General features: G+C 30.8%; 2 protein-coding genes across 2 annotated transcripts; both read right to left on the reverse strand.

Moving 5' to 3' along the window:
• LOC131665401 (putative ankyrin repeat protein RF_0381) lies at positions 1 to 2371 on the reverse strand. Its single transcript, XM_058937275.1, has 3 exons — positions 2260 to 2371; positions 1323 to 2136; positions 1 to 720 (listed from the first exon to the last, which is right to left on the reverse strand). The coding sequence occupies exons 2-3, from the start codon at positions 2130 to 2132 to the stop codon at positions 481 to 483; spliced, it is 1050 nt and encodes a 349-aa protein (XP_058793258.1). The 5' UTR covers positions 2133 to 2136; positions 2260 to 2371; the 3' UTR covers positions 1 to 480.
• A 452-nt stretch (positions 2372 to 2823) lies between these two features.
• LOC131665400 (putative ankyrin repeat protein RF_0381) lies at positions 2824 to 5305 on the reverse strand. The gene is made up of 2 exons (XM_058937274.1): positions 4437 to 5305; positions 2824 to 4318 (listed from the first exon to the last, which is right to left on the reverse strand). Exons 1-2 carry the CDS (start codon positions 5088 to 5090, stop codon positions 3545 to 3547), a joined length of 1428 nt encoding a protein of 475 aa, XP_058793257.1. The 5' UTR covers positions 5091 to 5305; the 3' UTR covers positions 2824 to 3544.
• Positions 5306 to 11283: the final 5978 nt, after the last annotated feature.

The raw sequence follows: 11283 nt of genomic DNA on the forward strand, positions 1-11283 counted from the left end.
TTTTATTATACAAAAAGTTTTAACGGTTTTAATTCTGTTTGTATATTAAATTATTATTAAACTATATAGTTCTTCAGTAAACAAACCAGTACAAGATATTTTACCAAATTTTCTTATAATAATAAACATATTTACAACATTTTAGCTCAAAATAGCGAGATTTTTGGACTGCAAAAACTAATCTCTATTAGGATACCGAGCTATATTTTGAAAATTTATACAATGAAACAAATACTTATTTGAATGACAAATAGATCGAAAAAGTTCAAAATTGTAATTGTATCATTATTAAAATAATACGAAATTCCGATAACAAACTTTCACTTAGTCAATGAAAAAACTACTAAAGTTTTTATTCTTTCCATTTTCATAAAAAAAGTCGTTAACCCTTGTAATTACCTATATTAATATAGATACACATTCACCTCGATTATTACGTTTACACAAAATTTGCATGATTATGTCATATCGTTAAAAATATCATTGTTTATGATATAAGCGATTCAAGCATTTTTGGTAATAAGCCGACCTTCTCGGACAGTCATTTATCTTATCTAAATCGCTCTCATGAATATCAATTTTGTTGAAAACCAAAGTAGCAAGATGTTTGATAACCAATTTATGAGCCGCGTTCAAAGTCACATTAGACTCTGGCCAAAGTAGTGGCTGTTCGCCCATCTTTTCGTTCGCCTCAACACTGTGGCTCAATAATAGTAGTACCTGTAACGAAAGTACATAGTGTGTATTCGAAGTGAATTGTTTGAACGTTAATTGTAAGACGTCGCACGAGAATAAAACAAAGACAGACTGCTGAACTTTCACGTCGAATGCTGCGGTAGCTCATCGACTACCTTCTTTTTGGTTATACCTGCACTTTTATATCTAATGCTTGTTAGTTTTATTAATTATTTTGTAAAGCTTATTGAAAAAGAAATTTAAAAAACTGGAATCGTAAAAATGTAAAGATCACAAATTAAAAATATCGTAAACAAATAAATCTATACTCGTTCCTCTTTAAGAAATTTAAATGTTACAATGGAAGATTCTCTTCGTATTTCTAGAAATGGCTCACTTGTCTAATCTCTTTTTTGATTCTAAAAGATATGTCTTATATCTCTTAGGAAGCAAAGAATCAAAGATGCACTGGTACGCCTATATTTTGTTCAATCTTGTAATAGTACTTTGAAAAAATTACTTTTCATTCGCTAATTAAAAATTAAATTTCCTATATATATATATATATATATATATATATATATATATATATATATATATATTGATCTGCTCTTCTACGAGCGTCTACCTTCGTTACTTTATCTTACCGCTTTAATGTTTTTGTAATACACAGCAAAACGGAGAATTGTCCAACCACTAACATCCAAATCCAAGATAGGCAAATCGAGCCTCAATAAAGCCTTTATTTCGATCACATTGTTATCACCTTTTTCAATCAAATGAAGTAGAATACCGACGACTAGCTGAAGCTGATCATCAGGGTCATGAATACTGTTAACAATAATCGGCAGTAACTCAGACGATTTGGAACTCCGAGCAGCCTCAAGAACAAGAAAACTCTCCTGAAAGTGTGCACCATGTTGAAGCAATTCTTCGACAAAAGGCACAGCCCCGTGTATCACCGCAGTTTCAAGAACACTGAATTTACCCATGTAAGCATTAACATCCGCGTTTCTCTCAATCATCATTTTAGCCAATTCTAAACTATTTTTCTCATCATCCATTGTAGCCAAATAGTGTAAAAAGCTTGGTCCATCTGTGGCTATGCTTACGTTCACATCGGCACCTTCTTCAATTAATATTTTTGCAATATCTCTGTTACGGCGAATTATCGACATCCACAACATATTGATATCGGATCTTGTAAAATTAAGATCAGGATTGTGCTTTATCAGTTTCCGTACCGCCGCTGTGTCTTGGTCCAGCACAGCGAACCATAAGCAGTTTGATAAATAGAATCGGCCCACGGTCGATGTATCGATTTTGTCATCTCGGAGTGCCTCGCGTAGACTTTTCATATTCGATTGCAATTGAATCTCGCCTGCTGTGATTGAAATAGTGTACATGGAATCGATGAAGTCAGAAATGTATTTTTGCAGCGTTTCGTAAATCGCCATTTCACTGAAAACCAACAGTAATAATTATTTCAACATGGATTACATGGAAATATACATGGTATAATTAACATTCGAAAAAATACGCGATCCACAATTTATAAGTGAGTCATCGGGTTATTTTACTTACAAATTCAAATTTTTGAACGTCGAATAAAGAAACTCACTGCGTGCTTTAAGTATTTCGCAGTCAAGTATCGAGACCGAACTAACTGAAATACGTCTAGACACAGTCCACGTATAAAGGCAGAATATCAAAGGAATGAACAGAACACAGTAGGAAATTGGATTAGTTGAAAGAATTAGTAAAAGCCAATCAGCCGTAAGGAATATCATTCTTTATTTACACCCTAATTTATCTGATTTAGTGATATTTATGAACAAGTGATTTTTAAATAAATCGATGGTAATTTCTTTATACATTGTTAATATGTTTGAGTTTTAAATCCATACTTGCTAAAAAAACCTGAAAATAAAGATTTCAGTACACTTGCTAAAAATCTAATATTATTAAACAAATAAATATATTTTATAATATTTTTCTTCATGCTTTTAATTGAAGAAATAAAATGTTTTTTTCTAAAATCATTACTAAATTAATTTTATTTACCTGTAAGTTATAAAAACTTTATTTTATGACACAATATGTCAATAATAATAGTTACTTTTATAATTATGATTTATTCAGTAGAAATGCAAATGATAATTTATTTTAAGTTTATTTTATTCGTCTAAATACAAACAATATTCTATCTTGTCTGGTTGGTAAAAAATATAATAAGCTCAGAAGTAGATCGTTTGGTAAAACACGATACTTTTGTCTTTTCTATGCAGTTTTAAACTTAATTTATTTAAATTTACTGTTAAAATTACTGATGAATTCTTAATTTTTCACCAATATTGATAGTTGACTTGCACTTTTTGCCTAAAAGAATAGTGATAAGTCGTTTAAGATTTTATTTTTTTTATATTCACTAACTCTTTTAAATAGTTTTCCTATGTTTTATCAGTTTCACGTTTTACGGGAATAGTTTCAAGATCACTGTTGTGAAATTTTTGCCATGTTGACTATAAGAGTTAAGACATTCTGCCACAGTCAAAAATTCAAACTTAATCGTTGCAAACGGAGTTCTGACTTGTATGCTTGTTACGCTAATCTTAGTGCAATATTTTATTATGTTAATCTTACTGCAGCTTGATAATTGTACCCATTATCATAAACCAACTAAATATTTTGAGAATAACATTGCTGTTTGACTAATTTTTCAAATAAACGTACAGTAAATAATTATACTAAATACAATTAGTTAATATTTATTAGTTAAGAATCTATACTCTGCAAAGTAATCTGTCTTTCGAAATATAATAGACGACGTCAGTACATAAAAAAGAATAATAACCGCACAATATTTTTCTCAAGAAAGATAAAAATTTCTTTCCAAATTTTGGATTTTGTCGAGACACAAGTAATATGCAATTATTTTGAGAATAACTAAAGGAAGAATATTATGAAAAATTTGATCTACAAATTTTTCTTTGGAACTTATAATATTGTTTCTCATTTCAGCAATTCTAAATCTAATTTCCATATCTCTGTTGTAAAATGGAAACTGAATTCTCCTTAGTTCTTGATTCTGACTATAATTTCTGATGAAATCATTGTTTCTCACTAACATCGACAATTGTTCCACAGAATAACTTATGATACAAAATTGTGTAATATTACCATAAATTATATAATGTTGCATGAATACTAATTCGTCCATACAATTTTCAAAAGCAATATGAGCTATAGGTTTATCACAAATAATCTGCAAGTCTAGTTCAGAAACTGTAATACCTTGACACATCAATAAAGCAATATGTTTAATGACGACTAGCACAGACTGATTTAAATAGTTGTCTTCACATGACATTAGAGATAAGGAAGTCCAGCCTTTATTCGTTGTGACAGATATATCAACTCCAAGTTTCAGCAGTAATGTTATGATTTCGTCTGATAAATTCGAGCAAGCAAAGTGTATAGGACGACTGCCGTGGTTAGTGCAGTTCTCGTGAATATTAGCGCCGTACTTGATAAGTACCTTGGTGATCACAATATCTCTTAGCGATATCGCAATAATCAACGGATAAAAACTTTTGTCGGTTCGTAAATTGACGTCCGCACCATGATCCAGTAGAAATGTTATCTGTAAAGGTAAAATGATATTTTATTCAACTTGTTATATAAAATTTTTACAGGCACTATTTGTAATACTCAGGACCATAAAATGTTCTAAAAAACAAATATTAAAACAAATCACTTACCAAATCAAAGTCTCTCATTTTCACTGCAATTTGAAGAAGAGAGTGTCCTGATTCGGTTTTTCGGTTCAAAGGTATGCCTAGATTTATCATCATCCGGAGAATTTCATATTTTATAATTGGTTGCAGCATGAGGAATAAAAATATAGCAATTGCACGGTTGTCTCTCGTTTCCACATCGGGATCATTAATGATTAATGGTATCAATTCAGTTGGTTTGTGGCAATTGGTAATCGCAGTCAAAGTAATATTTGTAACTCGAGCTCCCCTATTCAAAAGTTCCTCGACCATAGCAGTCTTTCCAAAATATATGGCCCAATCAAGGACAGTCGTGTTATGGTTGTTAACAGCATTGATCTCAGCTCCATTATCCATCAAAAATACAGCCAAATCGATATCTGGATATTCCTTTACAGCAAGGAAATGCAAAAGACTCAACCCTCTGCTTACCGTTTTTACGTTCACATCAGCACCTGCTTGTACTAGTATCTTCGCTATTTCACTATTACATTTACTTACAGCTACCCATAATAATGTACCATTCTCTACCAACGGTAAACGATCATTATTATTAATCGTTTCTCTTACAATTTCTATTTCATTCAATTTAACTGCCATCATCAAAATATTTTCCACCGATCCAGGAAATAACTCCATCGTTTGTCGTATCGTGGAATTTTTCGTGACGCGACCGGAGGAATCAGGGAAGAGGTTGAGGTAATAACACTATAAACTCACTATGGATTTGACAGGCACTTTAATGTACACTTTAATGTAGTTTGAAGTACAAAACTAGACTGGACTGGCTAAGGGAACGCAGCCCTTATATAGCCGTTTGAGGGCGTCCACGAGGAGAAAGCGACGCAGACGCTTTCTGCAATTATAGACGACGCTTTCACTTTCTAAAATTTAATTATAAGTCCTTATAGTATAAATCAAAATTTAAAAGTGAGATTGAAATGGGAACTCAGGTAGTTCTCATGACCGTGCGGCCTCAACAGGCGACACAGAACCACACGACTGTCTAAAAGTAAGGTGCTTCGTGTAAACACGATGTGCTCTGTTTTACCGCACGAGGCGCAGCCGAGTCACGCACATCGTGCATGCGCAAAATACTCGTCGAAAACCTATCACCATTTATTCACAAGGTAATAGGGTTTGAAGCGCTATTTGGTGACGATGAACGCAAGTTACGGAGACAGAAACAAATTAGCTGTCTCTATGTATTGTGACATATGTCAGTATAAAAAATGGCATTCAAAATAAATAATAATGTAAATAGAAGCTCAAAAAGTGCAAGTAATGAAATGACAAGTCTTCTTGATGAAAGTAATACAAAAATTTTGAACATAAGTAATGACTTTCATTGGCTCCGGTGTAAGGTCATATGTCAAAGACGAAGCAGTTTTAACCCTTTGCGACATAGTGGTAAGTATACTTACTACCTTTTTGAAATGAGATTTTCATGTATGAAGGGCTCTAATAAATCGTTGCTCACGGGGATTTTTAATATTTTATCCTTCTAATATGTTAATGAATGTATAACTATATCAAATTATCGATTTTTAGTCGCCATTTTTTAAAAAATGGCTGAAAAGTGCACGAAAATGACGATTTTTTAGAAAAATGTGCCGCAAAGGGTTAAATTCATCACACCTACAACTTTATAATGCAATTAAGAAAAGTGATAATTATTTATCTACTTTACAAAGTTTTGTCCAGTTCATTTTTAGTTTATTTTTTGGAAATTTGTGAAATAAAATGGCACTGTATGCCCTTTGTCGACAAATGGAAATTATGCAACGAACGTGTACATTAGTTATTTCTTTACAACTTTTAGCAATTTGTCTTATGCTTGCTCAGTTTCAATGGCTAAAATTAAGGAATTGAAGTTCGAATTAGTAGACCATCCACCGTATTCACCAGATTTGGCCCGTAGTGACTTTTTTATTCCCAAACCTAAAAAAAGGGCTTGCCGGACAGCGATTCATCTCGAACGAGGAGGTTATAACACAAACAAATGGCTATTTTGAGCAACTTCCAAAATTATTTTTTCTGATGGTTTAAAAAAACTTGAAGGACGTCTGGAAAAGTGTATCGAGCTGAAAAAAGATTATGTTAAAAAATAAAAAATCTGCTTAAATAAATTGTTTTTCTATATTTTTTTAAGGACTTATTGATCCACCCACGTATATACTCCAGATGCCCGAGAACGCTTGTATTATTTTTTTTATCCGAGGAGGGGAATCTTCTAAATGGCACCTACAATTGTGGAAGTGTGGATCAACCTGATACTACGCAAACTTTTTCTCTTCGGTTATCAACCATAAGGCTATAAACTACTTGTAGTAATAACACTAGGTAATAGTTATTAGTAATAAACCACGTGTAGTAATAACACTTGTATAAAAAGAACTATGTATTAAATATTGTAAGTGATAATTTTATATTACTAGATGATTGCATGAAACCCAGCAAGAAGCCATCTAGTGGTTTGACATGAACTATTTATCTGAATTACACACTCTATTCTATTTTTATCGGCTGCCGCTAGATGACTCATTGCTGGATTTGACACGCTCATCTAGTAAACTTATCATCATTACAATACTTATCTATCGAATCGAAAATGAAGACATGATCTATCTAATTACACTAGACGGTCCATGTACTCGGGTCAACTCAAGATTACCCGCCATTCCCCATCATCATTTGTTTTTTGTGATAATTTGAAGTTACAAAGTGAAGGAGTTATAAGGGTCGTTATAAGCAATATTGCTCACACGCTTAACTTTTCTAACATAGCATATTGAATTCATAAAATCCATTATTGTGAATATCAATCCTATTCTACGTTCTCTTTCCTTCAGGACAATTAGAGTGCTATTTGAGTTAGCCTTATTTATCCTCAAGGTTATGGATGTTGTAGCTTCACGCCTTCAAGATTTGTAATTCAACTCTGCTTCTACAAATATTAACTTCACTAAACTGGTTGGATAATTTTACTAATGAATATTAAGATCTCTAAGTCGATATACAGATTCAAGAAAACTTTTATAAAATAAACCAAAATACATGTTGAATTTCAGAGAAAACTATTGAAAACTGAAGAAAATTTTATGTTCATTATTATCCGGATACATCAGTAAATGGTGTTCATGTCGGTTCGACTGCAAAAGGCATTGACGTCAACTCTTGCGCGCTTTCTAAGCAAAATATTAACTACCCTCGTCAATCCATATTCTACAGCTACATGTAAAACGCTGTTGTTCAATTTATCTTTAGATTTGTCGAGAATCGACCGATCGGAAACATGTAACTAATGTACGTCGTATTCTACATGGTCATGATTATGATAGTGCTAATATGCAATTCGTGATGGCGCTCACGAGCTCGCTATCGTTCCTGTTCAGTGCCGGCATCAAAAGAGCTTGCAACTGCTTCCAAAGAGTTCGTTTACGATCCACGATATTTTACATTTATTACGATGTCACGATTGACGTCGGATTGAGTATATTTAAACTGTTGGTAATTTGTTTGCATGATCGACACATCACTGCTGTATGTGCCATGACATCGTTTCCTTTGACTGCTGCGCCTCTGGGGCTGACTTTTTGGCTCTTCTAAAAGTGCATATTATTAATATTTCTTCTGTACAGAGTTAAGCTCGTTTGATTAATAAATGATTAATAAATGATTAATAATTGATTAATAATTGATTAATAATTGGATGTTTACTTGAATGTCACTAGTTGAACATGTCAAATTCGACATTACGCACTAAATATTTGACAGTTTGCATCATTTTTTGAAACCGTATTTTTAACATTTTCAATATTCAAGTAATTACAAAATTATTTAGAATGCTTGTGAACACTATAACATTTTAAGAAAAAAACTAAATTTTTCAAGGAATAAAAAGCAGTCGTTTTGCTATGAGTCAATATCCCAGTAAGCTAGAATTGTTTCAAAAATGTTACCAAAATAGTCTGGGCAAAATTGGCGATAATCGTATTTTTTAAACTCAACTGAACAATAAATCTCAGTTTGCCGGCGGCTAACCTGGTCAGTGTTTGTTTAAATTAATTTTTTGAAACAAATGATTAATACCTATTTTTTAGTCAAGAAAATAATATTTTTCAATTAAATAAATCATTTGGAATAAAAAAGGTTCTTATTCATTTTCGCCTAAAGTTTATAGTTTTCGAGTAAAAAATTATTGAAAATCAAAAAGATTTCAAGTTTGCGATGTTTGAAACCATTGATCAGCGTGAAAAACAAACTATTTTAAAATGGCAAATAACCTATATCTAAACTTGCAACCTTCATCTACAATGTCTAAAAAAAAAGAAAATTAAAAACTCAACGACAAACCCCATTTTTGGCAATAAATATGTAGCGCATAATAAACATTTAGAGCATTTATAAGCTACGTAGCTCGAGTGCTCAATCGACTGCTTCTCCGGACTGTAGCATCATAATAGAAGTAAGTTTTGTTAATTTATATATTAACAAGTAAGTGTATTTCATTCACTACAATTTTATTAAAAAAAACAATATTGCATTATATAAACAATGAAAATAAAAAGTAACTTAAGGTTGAGAAACAAATATACTACTAAAAACAAAAATAATATGTTCTTACATTCATCTATGTTACATTTACATAAAGGTACACATTGTAGGTTATCATTTCTACAACTACAAGACTTAGTATCACATGCATTTAACTAATCTACTAATTTATCTCTTAACTAATAAAAACTATAAATTCAATTTAATTTTGTTTCATAAAACTGATCTTTTAGCATGAGTTTAAAGCATATATTCGAAGAAAAGTTCATTGCATATATTATGACAGGCGAATACTGCAAAACTTTTATTTTGAAAATCGGCGTATGAAAAAACAAAACATTATTAGTTTTAGAGTTCTTATCGTTCAAGACAGACGATTCGGTCGTCAAGACCATTTTGAAAACGTATTTTTATTGTGTAATGTGTATTTTGCGAATTTATTTTAATATTTCGAGTGCAATATATCTGACTAGGTTAATATTATGTAAATATTAAATTATTACTATTTTTAATATTATTAGGTTAATATTATGTTAATATTATGTTAATATTAAAATATTACTATTTTTAATATTATGCTACAATATATCTGACTAGGTTACTTTTGTTAAGAAAAGGAAGTTGGAGGTGATTAGTTTGCCATTTATTATTTGCAAAAGTGTAACTTAACGAAATAACTACAATAAAACCAAAATCCGAATCGTTTTTGATTATTAAAAATATGGCTTTTCGTAGAAAAGACAATGTGACAAATTAATTTAAAAAATTGTCTATGAACAATATCATAATGTTATTACAAATCCAAGTAATATTATAAAAAATTCATCATTATTTTTACACGGCGCTATAGATAATAATGATTTCATAGAAGAAACATTAAACGGGAAAAAAAGAGACATGTCACTGCTATGGTATTATATCAACCTCGTTTATCCGACTCTCTACGTGTTATAAATCTTACTTCAAACGATAACATAAAAGATATTAGTTCAGATTTTTTACACGGCAACACCCTAGAAAACTTTGTAATCACCAACAGCAAACCACATGTTCCTTTTTATGCAGATCTAGATACGTTTAAAATTTTGAGAAATCATCACTCAGAATTAATATAGATACTTAGCATGTTGAAAATTAACGATAACGGCATGATTGAACATCAACAAGAACAAGTTATTCTGAGTTGGGCTCCTTTTCATCAAGTTATAAGTACTGAAAATCATGCAGTATTCAATATTGGTTTTGTAATTTAATTCATCATTCACCTACATTTTCCGCAGTTATATTTACAGTTATGAAAAATGTTGTTGCTTTATCAGAATCAAATGGAAATACAATGTTTCAAGTACAAATATGGCATTTCATTTAATAGAAAAGTTGATTTAAAGAAAGTCAAAAAATTATTTTCTTAACATTTTTTAATATGTCTGAAACCTCTTTAGATTGCGGCCTTGATATTTGAACTAAAAATAAGTAAGGTTTTCCGAACTTGAAAATTTTTTGTTTAAACAAAATGGTGGCCGAAATGAAACATTTTTTTCTGTACCTTCACAAATTTTTTTCTGGAAAACTATAGACTCTTATTAAAATTTTCTAAGAACAAAAATATCTTAGAATCAGTCAAGAAATACTTTAGAATTTTTGAAGAATCGTCCGAAGAAAGTTTTGAATTTTCGAAGTCACGAAATTGCAAATTAAAAAATCGCATCGAAAGGTTCTGAAAAAATTTGAGAATATTATTTATTTGATTTTAAAACATTTTTATTCTTAGGAAAATTCCAATTAAGAATGTAGTTTAGGAGAAAAAAAATTCTAATGGAGTTTGAAACATGCATTTGTTTAAAAAAAAACATTATTAATATTATTAAAATATTGATAAACAAATACTGACCAGATTCGCTGCTGGCAAATTGAGGTTTATTATTCAGTAGAGTCGTAAAAACGCGATTATGGAGAAAAATTTCACCCAAATTGATTTTCGACGAATGCACTTATTTTGTCCGAATTTAAAACATTGAGCAACGATTCTAAAATATTATAAAGAATTTATTTTATTCAACGAAACTATTGTGGAAACATTTCTGCAATATTTTGATGACACTTTTGGAATGTTGTCCGAACGTCATTAAAATATTTATTAAAATAAATACATTTAGCTTACTATAAAAAATTTTGAGTACTGACCAGAGGGAATTTATTTGGTCAATGTTTTGATGACATATAAACGTTTCCAAAAATGTTGTTAAAATATTGTAGAAATGTTTCCGCAACATTT

This window comes from Phymastichus coffea, unplaced genomic scaffold (assembly GCF_024137745.1).
Source record: "Phymastichus coffea isolate CEN01 unplaced genomic scaffold, Cenicafe_Pcof_1.1 PCOF00050, whole genome shotgun sequence".
NCBI classification, from domain to species: domain Eukaryota; kingdom Metazoa; phylum Arthropoda; class Insecta; order Hymenoptera; family Eulophidae; genus Phymastichus; species Phymastichus coffea.

Bases quoted from the DNA above. Each gene is read 5' to 3' on its own strand.
- LOC131665400 (XM_058937274.1), bottom strand. From the start codon at position 5,090: ATGGAGTTATTTCCTGGATCGGTGGAAAATATTTTGATGATGGCAGTT. The intron at 4,319-4,436 runs GTAAGTGATTTG...TTACCTTTACAG, and splicing joins AAATGAGAGACTTTGATTTG to ATAACATTTCTACTGGATCA.
- LOC131665401 (XM_058937275.1), bottom strand. From the start codon at position 2,132: ATGGCGATTTACGAAACGCTGCAAAAATACATTTCTGACTTCATCGAT. The intron at 721-1,322 runs GTAAGATAAAGT...CTTTCGTTACAG, and splicing joins ATTACAAAAACATTAAAGCG to GTACTACTATTATTGAGCCA.